The 12,449-nt window shown below is 34.7% G+C and overlaps 1 protein-coding gene and 1 pseudogene across 2 annotated transcripts; one reads left to right on the forward strand and one right to left on the reverse strand.

Annotated features, from left to right (window-relative positions):
- Positions 1-2,184: 2,184 nt before the first annotated feature.
- Positions 2,185-2,562, reverse strand: LOC109114947 (uncharacterized). The gene has a single exon (XM_019198432.2). The coding sequence runs from the start codon at positions 2,560-2,562 to the stop codon at positions 2,185-2,187; it is 378 nt and encodes a 125-aa protein (XP_019053977.2).
- A 4,350-nt stretch (positions 2,563-6,912) lies between these two features.
- On the forward strand, positions 6,913-7,897 carry LOC104601354 (putative CCR4-associated factor 1 homolog 9 pseudogene; annotated as a pseudogene). The gene has a single exon (XR_016082074.1). The product of XR_016082074.1 is annotated as a putative CCR4-associated factor 1 homolog 9 pseudogene (transcript).
- The last annotated feature ends 4,552 nt before the right edge of the window (positions 7,898-12,449 follow it).

Here is a 12,449-nt window from a genome sequence, read left to right on the forward strand (position 1 = left end):
CTACTAATCTTGCCTTATATTTTTTTATAGACCCATCAGCATTGAGTTTTCTCTTTAATACCCATTTACACCCTATATGTTTCATATTCTTGGGTAAATCAACTAATTCCCAAACCTGAATTTTATTTATCGAGTCTAATTCTTCTTGTATAGGTTCACACCACTTTTCTTTATCAGGTGCATCAATAGCATATTCAAAGTCAATTGGATCATCAAGAGACTCTTCATTCAAGTAGGTATAATAATATTTTAATCTTGATGAAGGGATACTTTCTCTTTGAATTATACCTAAGGTGTCATTATTAGGTGAAACTTGTCTATCAGGTGTAGTCTCAGCTACTATAATTTCTTTATTTAATTCAAATAAGATAGGTAAATGTTTATTATCCTCAATTTGATCTTCTAGAAAAATAGCATCCCTGTTTTCTATTAATTCAACTGTTCCATCAGATTTATGATTAACAAACCTATATCCTTTGTTATTATCACTATACCCTATAAAGGTACACCTTAGACTCTTGTTATCTAACTTGCTTCTTTGCTGATTTGGCACTCTTACATAGGCACTAGCCCCCCAAATTTTGATGTCAGTCAGGTCTGGTTTTCTACCAGTCCACATTTCATGGGGCGTTAAGCTATTAATTTTAGTTGGAACCTTATTTAGGATATACACAACAGTACCTAAGGCTTTTTTCCAAAAGTGTGTTCCTAGACTTGAGTGACATAACATTGATCTCACCATATCCAACAAAGTCCTATTTCTCCATTCAACCACTCCATTTTGTTGTAGCGTGAAGGACATGGTTAATTGGCGTATGATTCCATTTTGTGTACAAAAGTCACTAAATAGGTTTGAGATGTATTCTCCACCTCTATCACTCCTAAGGGTTTTTATTTTTTTACCCAATTGGTTTTCTACAAGTGTTTTATATTCTTTAAATTTCTCTAAGACTTTTGATTTTCTTTTAATTAGATACACAAAACCAAATCTGGAGAAATCATCTATAAAAGTTACAAAATATTCCATACCCCTATGTGTTTTTACGTTCAAAGGGTCACAAACATCAGAGTGTATTATAGTCAATAATTCCTCTGATTTCTTTCCTTTCTTAAAAGGGAGCCTAGTCATTTTTCCACTAAGGCATGGTTCACAATAATTGAAATTCATTTCTATTTTGGGAACTAAGCCATTAGTGCTCATTCTCATCATTTTATCTTTGTTTATGTGACAAAGTCTCATGTTCCATATGTATGCATTTTTATTCACATGATAAGCACAATCATAACTAGAAAGAGCATCAACTTTATTGATAGTCAAACGATACAATCCATCAGACTTATTCCCAAACATTAAAACTCTACCATGCTTTTCTATGGTCACTTTTCCTCCCTTGAAATGTACATCAAAAACCTTCTCATCTAACAGAGGTACAGACAACAAATTTCTCCTAAAACTAGGTGCATACAATACATCATTAAGGACTAAATTTGTGTTCTCATTTATGGGGATCTTCACTTTTCCGGTTCCAAGTACATCAGTGTAGGTGTTGTTTCCCATAAAAATTATGTGTTATCCTGTCTTCATTTCTTTCAATTTCAGGAACATCTCTTTAGTTTTGCAAATATGCTTAAAGGAGCCAGAATCTATGCACCAATCAGAAAAAACAGAATCAGTAAAGTAGGATTCAGAGACTACACAGACTATGTCTTTCTTTTCAGTTTTTCCTTTTTCATTATTTGATTTATTCTTCTTTCATTCAGGGCAATTGTATCTTGTATAGCCTTGTTTTCCACAATTAAAACAATGTTTACCCTTAGTCTTCTTGAATCATTTTGAGAATTTAAATTTCTTGTTAAATTTCTTTCCATTATTATTTTTGAAAATTTGCCCTTAGGCTTTTCAGCCATTTAGGAAGTTTCAATTGGTTTGGGAGTAACCATTAAGGATGAAGGTTGGGATTTCTTCCTCTTCCTCTCAGCCTCTAATCCTAATAAGGTAGGTAAGTTTTTTATGCTAACTTCTCTTCCAGATAGGTTTAAAGTTGTTACTACAGAATTCCAAGAAGATGGGAGGCTATTAAGAATGGTGGAGACCTGAATTTTCTCAGGAATAGGGTTCCCAGTGGCTGCCAACTCTTTGGCAATCACATTCATTTTACTAACATGATCTACTACAAAATCCTCTTATCTCATTTCACAACCATAATATTTTTCAATTAACAATTGAACATAGGTTTTAGTTATTTTTCCATATGTTTCTTTAATTGCTTCAAACATATCTTTAGCATTATTGTATTCTTCAAACACAACTTCAATGTCAGGCTCCATAAAAGTTAACAAACAATTTCTTGCCTTCCTATTATCCTTTTCCCATTTTTGATATTCACGAATTACAGTCAAGGAATCATCATCAGCAGGTTTAGCAGGAATAGATTTATCTAAAATATAATCAACATTTTCTTCATCAAGTATCATTCTAATCCTACGTTTCCAGAGAGCAAAATTGGTGCCATTCAGTTTCTTAGTTTTACTGAGTTCTTGGGATAATGCAGTAGCAGACATGATTCAAAATAGCAATAGTATTCCAGAAATAAATAAAGCAAGTGCAATATCAGTTGGCTGTATTTTACGAGACTGTCATTCAATTTCGGAGGCCAAAAATAAATAAATAAAGTAAATGCAAATGGAGTACTTAGCTGTTTACGCAAAAAATACTAATTGGCAGCTAAGTTATCCAGCTGATTTAATTTGTCCAGTTCTCACTGCTCTTTTTAATTCAGAAGCAGCTTTGGTATTCGGCAATGATGCTTCTAAGTGGTTTGAAAAAATGTATCCTAAAAAAAAATGACAACAAATGATTAATAAGATGTATGAATCAACGATTGCAAAAAAAAAAAAAACGAACGAACAAAAATTGAAATGGGCGAAAAAAGCAAGTATATAAAACTCTATACCCGATTTAAGATGCTTGGGTTCGCCTCACTGGTCGAATCTGCCTTATCTAACCAGATTTGTTTTGTAGTGAACAAAAATAGTAAAAAGCCCTAAATTTATTTAGGGTTTCTTGTCTCACTTCAGATCTGAGTAGCTATGGAGATGACTAAAGTTTCTGCAGTTCCTCGAACAGCAGATTCGTTTATGTATCTGAGAAAACTTGAACTACCAGTGATGCTTTCGAGGTTGCAGTAGCGTAGGAGTGAAGCCGCTGTCGTTAGAAGCCAATAGTTGGACTAGAGGTGAGAAAAAAAACTTTGAACTGGATTTTGTTGTCTCGGAGTTGTTGGAGCCGTCGTTTGTTCAGAGATGGGCAGTCGAACAGGGTTTCGCAGCGGAAACCAGACGAAACCCTCGTACCAGTTCTCTTTCTCGCAGTGAAGGGTGCGCAGATGGGAGAGACGAGAAGAGAGGCAGGGATGTAGAGATGAGAGGAAACCCTCAAAGTGGGTTTGTTTTCTCTCTCCTCTCCTTCTCTGAATCTTAAATGATGAGGTAAGATCCGGTGTGGCGCGACTATACTTTAAACACTATAATAGTCGGTGCTGCGCTCTGATACCATTGATGCTCCAAGTACATGCAGAGGCGAATGGCTGAGATCTTTATGTATCAAACCTGCATGCAAAGAGAGAATAATAGCAGTTGCGCAGTATAGGATCCGAGACACCAACCTCTCGAAGAAAGTGTAAGAGAGAACTGCTTAATCTAATTAGAGCCAAAGCTGAGAGGATATTTTCCCTTCTCAGTAAAGAAGTTATGCCATGTGTGAGAAGCACTTGGGAGTGATCCCTTATATAGTTGCTTCTCCAACGTTAAGTTCCCTATTATTAGGAACAAACAGTTACCAGACTAACCAATTGAGATAAGTGTTCCTCAACAGTAAAATTCATGCTCCATCAGATTTGAGACAAGTGTCTCATGTTGACCAAGGATCTAACCACTTGGTCATCCAGTCTACACTGGGTCAAATGGATATCCATTGACCCAATAAGAGTTGGAATATGGATCCAAATAATCCAACAATATTGGTATCTCCATGCATAAAAATGTTTTCAAATAAACAATCAAATAAATTTGTTTTTATAGAAAATAAATAAATAGGTAATTATTTAAAATGAATGATTGTGTGTGAGAATGTTGCATGGAGATAACCATAAAATAATCATCTTCCATCAACATGTGGCTTGTCACATGGCCATTGGATATTCCAACATGTTAAGGATTAAATAAGGGCCTATGGCCACTCTACCATCAGGTAATTGTTCCCAATTGTTAAAACAATTATGAGATTCTTATTGAAAAATTAATTAAATATATTTACTTGTTGTGATTCGTTTTGATACGAAGGACATTGTTGACTGCAAGTGCTCACATGTTTACTACTGTTATTCGATCTGGAGTTCTCTCCCTAGCTTGGATTGTAGCTTAGTTGGGTTGGATAATCGGACTTGCTGCTCTCATACTCTTCACTGTCATGGTTCACATCTGTTCTACTTGCCTGACTGTTTCAAGTCTCCTGACCCTGTTACAGGCAAGAGAAACTACACATACATGGATGCAGTGAAAGCCAACATAGGTTTCACCAATCTAGGTAAAAAGAAAAAAGAAAAGGTTCATGAAACCAGTCTGTTCTTGGTGGGATTTTTTAGAGAAATTAAATGATAGAACAAATTGGTCTCTCTTGAATGTCTGGAATTTTAATTGGATATCTGATTTCCCCTTTTTTTCTCATGAGGATTAATGATTCAGCTCTGTGGATTAGCTCAATATGGTAGCTTTATAGGGGGCTACCATTGGATACAGCGTCACTGCATCTATCAGCATGGCATAAGTAATTTAATCCGATGCCCTCTAAGCTTTAAATGTCGTTCTTTTAACTTCTTTTCATTCAATTTTGGCTTTAATTGTTTGTAGATAATGTCTGGTTTTAATTTCATATTGCTTTTCTCAATTAGAGCAGTTCAAATGTCCAACTGCTTCCACAAGAGCGACCACTATCCCTTCATGATCATCTTTGCATGCATTCAGATAATGCTGTCTCAAATACCCAATTTTCACAAGCTGTTTTGGCTATCCATCATAGCAGCTATTATGTCATTTTCTTATTCCTTTAAAGGAATTGGTCTCTCTGCAGCTAAAGTTGTAGGTTTTCAGTAATTGATTCATAAAACTTTGAAACAACATATACTTGGATGGATAGATACCCAAAAAGGATGATTCATTTTTCTTGGATGGGTTTCGTTTTGTAGAGAGAAACCATAATGTAAGGACTAGTTTAAGAGGGGTCGAAGTTGGATTGGATGTCACTGCAACTGAGAAAATGTGGAGGGTTTTTCAGGCCATTGGAGACACTGCCTTTGCTTACAGGCCCTACACCTTTGCTCCCGTCCTCATTGAGATAAATTACCAAACCTTCAGCTCCAAAACGTGTCATTTGTGTCATTTTCACAAAGAACATTATAAAGAAAATTAGATGACGTCCAAGGGCATTTATGTCATTTCATGTCATTTAACGTCCGTTAATAGTTTTAGATTAAGGCCATGTTTGGTTCACTACTCTAGGTTTCATTCTTTCAATTCTTGTTCATTTTGGGCAAGAATGAACAAGAATAAATAACATTAGAGTATTTGGTTATAAAATTCTTGCCATGGGCACATTCTTTTTAGAATGAAAAATCAGCCCATAGCACAAAAATTGAGGTAGCTTGCCGCTACTTTGTGGCATGAAAAATAATCATGCCCCATCTTGTTCATTTTCATTCTTTGAGGAAAATATGCCTATAAAACTACTGCTATAAATGTTTGCTAGCATACTACAATGAAAGTACTTTTATAAACACTTTCACAAAAGTACTTTTACAGAAGTACTTTTATAAAAGTACTTTTACAAAAAAAAATTAGGAAAGTACTTTGTTGAAAGTACTTTTATCAAAGTATTTTTATGAAAGCACTTCTACAAAAGTACTTTTACACATGACACTTGTCAATCTGAAAAGAATTCATTTTTAGGAAAAAAGTGTTTGATTCATAGCAATGTTTTCTCATTTTGCCTACTTTTATCCATTCTTGTCCATTTTGGACTTTCATCTTGGATAAGAATGATAAAGAATGAGAATTGAACCAAACATGGCCTAAAGTGACAGTTTTCCAAAGTTTGGGTATTGCAGTGACATGTTTTGATGTTCGGGTACTAACTTGACACTACCCCCAAAGTTTAAGATGCTATATTGAAAATTTCCCTAACTTTTTTATCTCTGGTAGTCGGGTTTGGTAATGACATCTATCCATCCATTTTCCTAGGAAACACTTACCTAGGTAAGTGTATTTACCTATGTACTTTTATTTTCCAAGTAAAACAAGGAAATGACAATTTTATCCATATAAATCTATAATGAAAAGGGGCATTTTTGTCCCATTCAAGTGTTAAAAACTTTTTTCCCAAGTGGGAAAGTTATTTACCCAAGTAAATGATACCTAGGAAAATAACCTTTATCCCCACATTAATCTGAAAAAAGAACATGGTTACCAAAATCCCATTGACCTACTTTCCCCTCTCAAAATCCAAAAAAAGAAGGCCCCCTAAATCCTAAACATTTAAACCTTAATCCTACACTTTAAATCCTAAACCCTAAAATTTAAACTCTCAAATCTGAACCCCTAAACTAAATAGCTTTGATCGGATCCACGTCGTCCAACACGTAGGAGCCAAGTCCATTACCTCGAAATGTACCCAAATCACTTCAAAATCAGCAAGAAAATTAATTAAATATTTAATTGATTTTCAAATTCGCGGAGCCAAACGCCAACTCGCCAAGCTGCCAAGGGCTTCAGTTACTGCCATTTATTTATGAGTCAAAGCGAAGCTTGGGCCCCACGCAAGACCAAACTTCCCCTACTTCCTTTATATAACCACCGCCTCTCTCCCTCCTTCCCCCGTCACAGAAGCCCTACAATATTTCCAATTTCCCAACTCACTCCGAGTTCGATGAAGAAGATTTAATAGTCAGAAGGATTAAAGATCAATCAGAATCATCGACGATCATGTTTTCCGTCGACTCCGATTCAAATCTGAAGCCGATCGTCATCCGAGAAGTATGGTCTGATAATCTCGAATCCGAATTCGAGTTGATCCAAGATGTCATCGATCAGTACCCCTACATTTCCATGGACACAGAATTCCCCGGCATCGTCTTCTATCCGACCGACAACAGCGGCAAGTTCTACCACCACAAGCCGTCTGAGCATTACCTCGTCCTCAAATCCAACGTTGATTACTTGAAGCTCATCCAAGTCGGCCTCACCTTCTCCGACGCCGACGGCAACCTTCCGGATCTGGGAACCGGCAACCGGTATATCTGGGAATTCAACTTTCGCGATTTTGATGTCTCCCGCGATGCGTATGCCCCGGATTCGATTGAGTTGTTGAGGCAACAGGGGATTGATTTCGAGAAGAACAAGGCGAAGGGAATCGACTCGAACAGCTTCGCCGAGTTGATGATGTCATCGGGACTCGTCTGTAACGACTCGGTGAGTTGGGTAACGTTTCATAGTGCGTACGATTTTGGTTACTTAGTGAAGATCCTTACCAGCCAGAGATTGCCGGACGAGATCGGGGAATTTTTGAGGGTTTTGAGGGTATTATTCGGGACTAGGATTTATGATGTGAAGCATCTGATGAAGTTTTGTCAGAGTTTGTACGGTGGGTTGGACCGGGTAGCCAAGACGCTCGCAGTGGACCGGGCGGTTGGGAAGTGCCATCAGGCCGGGTCCGATAGCTTACTGACGTGGCATGCGTTCCAAAAGATGAGAGAGATATATTTCCGCAAAGATGGGCCGGAGAAGCACGCCGGCGTTCTGTATGGGTTGGAGGTTTTTTAATCAAAATAAAAGTTTTGTTTATTTATATTTTCTGGATAATTTGCTTATAATCCTGGCCGACCATTTAATTTTGATCAATTATGTGGATATTTTGACTGGCTAAATCCTGGCCGTCCATTTAATGGTAGTCATCTCAGCTCTCAAATTGACATATTGACTCATGGAACATAAAGGAACTCAAAGGAGGGAATTAATGGGGAATAATGGTAAATTGGTAAGAGTGATTAGAAATAGTTGGTTTAGGGTCCGCGTTTGGGAGGGCTAAATCTAAAGAAGCCACTAAAAGTAGTTTCAAAGCCATATTTTTGGGCTTTCCAATTTCCATGTTTATATTGCTTATGGGTTAACTAGGTGGGAGGGAGCTGCCGGCTTTCCGAGGGCGTCAATTTCACGTGAAGAGCCTATCTATGTTTGGTGAAATTTCCGGAGAGCTCAAATCAGCTGTCAGCACTCAGCGAGTCATTGAAAGGCTGTCGGAAGAGGAGCACCCAACACAAAAGCCCACTCAATGGTGTCCAAGAAAACCAAAGCCCACCAATCAACCAGCCCAAGCAAAAAAGCAATGGCTAAGCAGTACCCGCACCCAAACCAAAAGAAAGACACAAGCAGAAACCTTTAAGGCCTTAACCAAAGAATTGCCACAACCTCCTACAGTCCCCCTGTGAATTAGGTAGGGGTGTCCGTAAAAAACTGAAAAACCGAATCGACCTGAGAAAATCGGACCACAAAATGCGATTAACCAAATTGGTCAGTTCAATTTACGTTTGGAATTTTTGAAAAACCGAAGGACTGTTTTGGTTTTTGGTTAACCAACAAAAAAACTGATGGTTAATCGAACCGACCGGTATATATATTTATATGTATATTTTATATATTTTTAATATGTCACATATTTTCTATGTATTATATATAAATATATATTCATTTAATATATAAATATATATTTATATTATATTTATAATGATCTATTTATAAATATATTATATATATTATATATTTTTAAAATATTTATAATATAATATTATACATATATTTATAGAATATATATTATAAATATAAAAAACTGAAAAACCAAAGAACCGAACCGGTCAAAAATCGAAACCAATGGACTGGTTAACTAGTGGTACCGATTCGGTTTCGGTTTGGTGAAATGAAAAAACTGATACCACCGGTTCAGTTTACAAAAAAGGGCCATGGTTCGGTTAACCGAATCACGAACATCCCTAGAATAGGGGAACATTTTCCCATGGCAAGCAGGTGAATTAGGCACATCCTTTTAAGGCCTGAGGTCAAGCCGAATCTATCCAACCCAAGCCTAGCCTATTAAAAATTGACATTCTCAGATTGGGTCCAAGCCTGAGATGAGTTTGCATGAACCTACTTATTATCACTAATTTAAAGCTCTAAATAGGAATTTTTGTATAAATGATAAGATTAATTTGAGCTATCAGTCTATCACTAAAAAGTTGCATGTGTATAGTTGGGTCAGGCTAAGGTCAAATTGGGTTTTAGTCGGCGCTAGAGCTACTTAGAGGCTAGCTTTGAGTTCGACACAAAAAAAACTACTTAGAGGCTAGTTTTGAGTCCGACACAGAAAAAAAAGTCTGGGTTTTGAGCCTAACCCAAGATATTGGACCAAAGGCTTGAGCCCTAATTGGTTATATGGTCAAGCATAATCTTTCCAAGCCAATAGCTTGAACTAAAGATTGACATACTCAGTTCGAATGGTTTTGACTGTTTTTTATTTTTTTTTTAATTTTTTTGTTAGAATGGTCCGAGCGTTTGGTTCGAACGGTCAAACCGTTCGATCTGGTAACTAGACCCCTGACCAGTTCAGTCTCCGAGTCGATTTTAAAAACCATGGTACATGTTACATATACAAGCCTTGCCCATGCTATAAGGTAATTCAAAATTGAGTCACAACAACTACAAGGAGACCTAAGATATTTAAATTGAAGTTGAGCTGGTCCAAGTCGAACCCAAGTTTTCTTAAAAGGAATTTAAATGGATTTTAAATTTTTATTTATCTTTTTGACATTTTAACAGGTTTTATGTTTTATATAGGTCTCTTATGTTGTATGTGCACTATGCACATTAAAGGTCCCGACTCATAAAAATTATTAATTTTAATAATGTTATTTGTTTACTTTAAAATACTTTATATAGGTCTCTTATGTTGTATAGGTCTCTTACTACTTTTACTTTATATAGGTCTCTAATGTTGTATGTGCATTATGCACATTAAAGGTCCTGACTCATAAAAATTATTAATTTTAATAATGTTATTTGTTTACTTTAGAATACATTAATACAAAGTCATTTAATAAAATAAAAAGAATAAAGAAAACATGATACAACAAGAGGACACGTGCAATATATCAAACCCATGTTTATTATGTTTAGTGGATTTTAATATATTATTAAAGCTACCAATTAATATTTTTTTTGTATTTATGTTTCTTATTTTTATTAGTGTTTATTAAGTTTGGTTTTTAAGTGGAACTAAAATGTTTTTAATTAACATTTTAAGAAAACCAAATATCTTAATTTTTACTAATTATTATAAGATAAATGTGTTTTAATTTTTACTAAGTTTTATTGATAGTTATTATTTTTAAGTGGAAGTTTAGTGGATTTCAAATTAATAATTTTTTAGAATAATATTTTTATTTATGTTGTTTTATGTTTTATTGTTTAACCTCAACCTGTATAGATTATTTGATTTATGAATATTTCATTTTAGTATGTTGTATTTAAGGGTGTGAACCGTATTCAAAAATCTGATTTTGAATTCGAGATTCAACATAATTGAATCAAATTCAAATAATTTGAATATCATAATTGGTCAAATTCGGATATGGCATTTAATTCTTATATAATATAAGATATATTTAAATATTGTATATAATATATATATATATATAATATTTAAATTACATAAGTAATTTATATATTTATATTTTATATAAATAAATATTTTTCATTTACCTAAAATAATTAATCGGTTGAATTCAAATCGAATCGAATATTCGAATATTTAATTGAATTCGTATTTGAGCATTAATTTTTAATATCTGTCGGAAATTGAATTTTTTAATTAGGTTCAAATTCAGATTGCTTGATTCAATTCGAATTAGATCCGTTTACACCCCTAGTTGTATTACCATTCTTTCCCCCATCTCTCCCTCTCTCTCTCCACCCATTCTATCTCTTTAATAATATAATATATCTCTCTCATTCACTCTCTCATAATTATGTGCCTACTTAATTGTGTACAACCTTATTTTTTTTTTATGTTAATCATCTCTTTTCTTACAGAGATAATAATAACGGGATTAGAAACCAAGCCATCGCTGGCATAATTCATCTACAACTTTATTTTTTGTTCCATCAAGATAGGCAATGGTTATTTTTTATATTTTTAAAATAAAAGAAAATAAAAAAATACAAAAAGGAGAAAATAAATAAGTAAATTTTCTGAAAAGAGAGACATACTGACTTGCCATGCCCAGATTTAATATATACATATAGATGGGATGCGTGGCATGTTGGGATTATGTTAGGAGCGTCTTGTTACGAGTAGATTCCCACTCCTTGTGATTATCAACAAGTTTCAAGGCATCGATATGATATATTATACAATACAGGGTGTTTGGCATCAGTATCCTAGAGGCCTAACACGTGCCATGGGTGAAAATGGTCCAAGTCATTTGTATTGGTCGGTACTGCATGATAAATGGGTTCATATCAGCTTGTGTTAGTCTGTATTATCTAATGTAAACCATGCACTTTGAATTTCAAATTTAAATGCAAGTATAAAATTCAAATTTGAATGTTCATTAATTGTAAAATTCAATTCATTATATCCCACTTTTTTTTTTATGCATGCCTCATTAATTATAAACCATTTGGATTTCAAATTTAGCCTAATAATGATTATCTTTAATGGCTATGACATCAAACAAAATGGAATGATAAGACATGGTTCATGTGGCCAACCTCATATAGTTGGGATAAGGTTTAAATATGATGCTAATGATGAATTAGCACCATTGACACCATTAGTTGTGTTTTCAAATATTACTGTTTATTCACACCTTATTAAATACAGGAGAAAAAAATGTCATATCACAAACCATTAGCAAGACCCTAATCTGCTTCTTTGTAATTTGAGGTATGATTGTTCACTACTAGCTAGCAGGGGTGCAAGTTGGGTGGGCTGGGTTGAGTTGGTCAATGAATTCGTTTTAAAATTATACATGTATGTATAAGACTGGGCCTAACCTGAAAAATAGAAAAGCTTGAAGTCTTAGGTCTGAGGACCAAAAATCTAAGCCCAACCCATGTAAATTTCAAGTTGGGTTAGTCTGGGCTTAGGTTGCCCCCCTGCCCCAAGTTGCACCCATAATTTCTAGACGATCTTCAACTTTTATGCAAGTTATTAAAAATTTAAAATAATATATGATTTAATTAACTTGGGGGTTATATGTAATGCAGATAAATAATGTTTATATATGGATTGGATGATTTATCAAATCCATTATTCCAGATTTATGTTAAATTTTTTTTTTTTTTTA

This window comes from Nelumbo nucifera, chromosome 2 (genome assembly GCF_055504915.1).
Source record: "Nelumbo nucifera cultivar China Antique chromosome 2, China Antique-T2T, whole genome shotgun sequence".
Lineage (NCBI taxonomy): Eukaryota > Viridiplantae > Streptophyta > Magnoliopsida > Proteales > Nelumbonaceae > Nelumbo > Nelumbo nucifera.

What these genes read in the sequence shown, in the direction of transcription:
- LOC109114947 (XM_019198432.2), bottom strand. Translation starts at nt 2,562, where the DNA reads ATGTCTGCTACTGCATTATCCCAAGAACTCAGTAAAACTAAGAAACTG.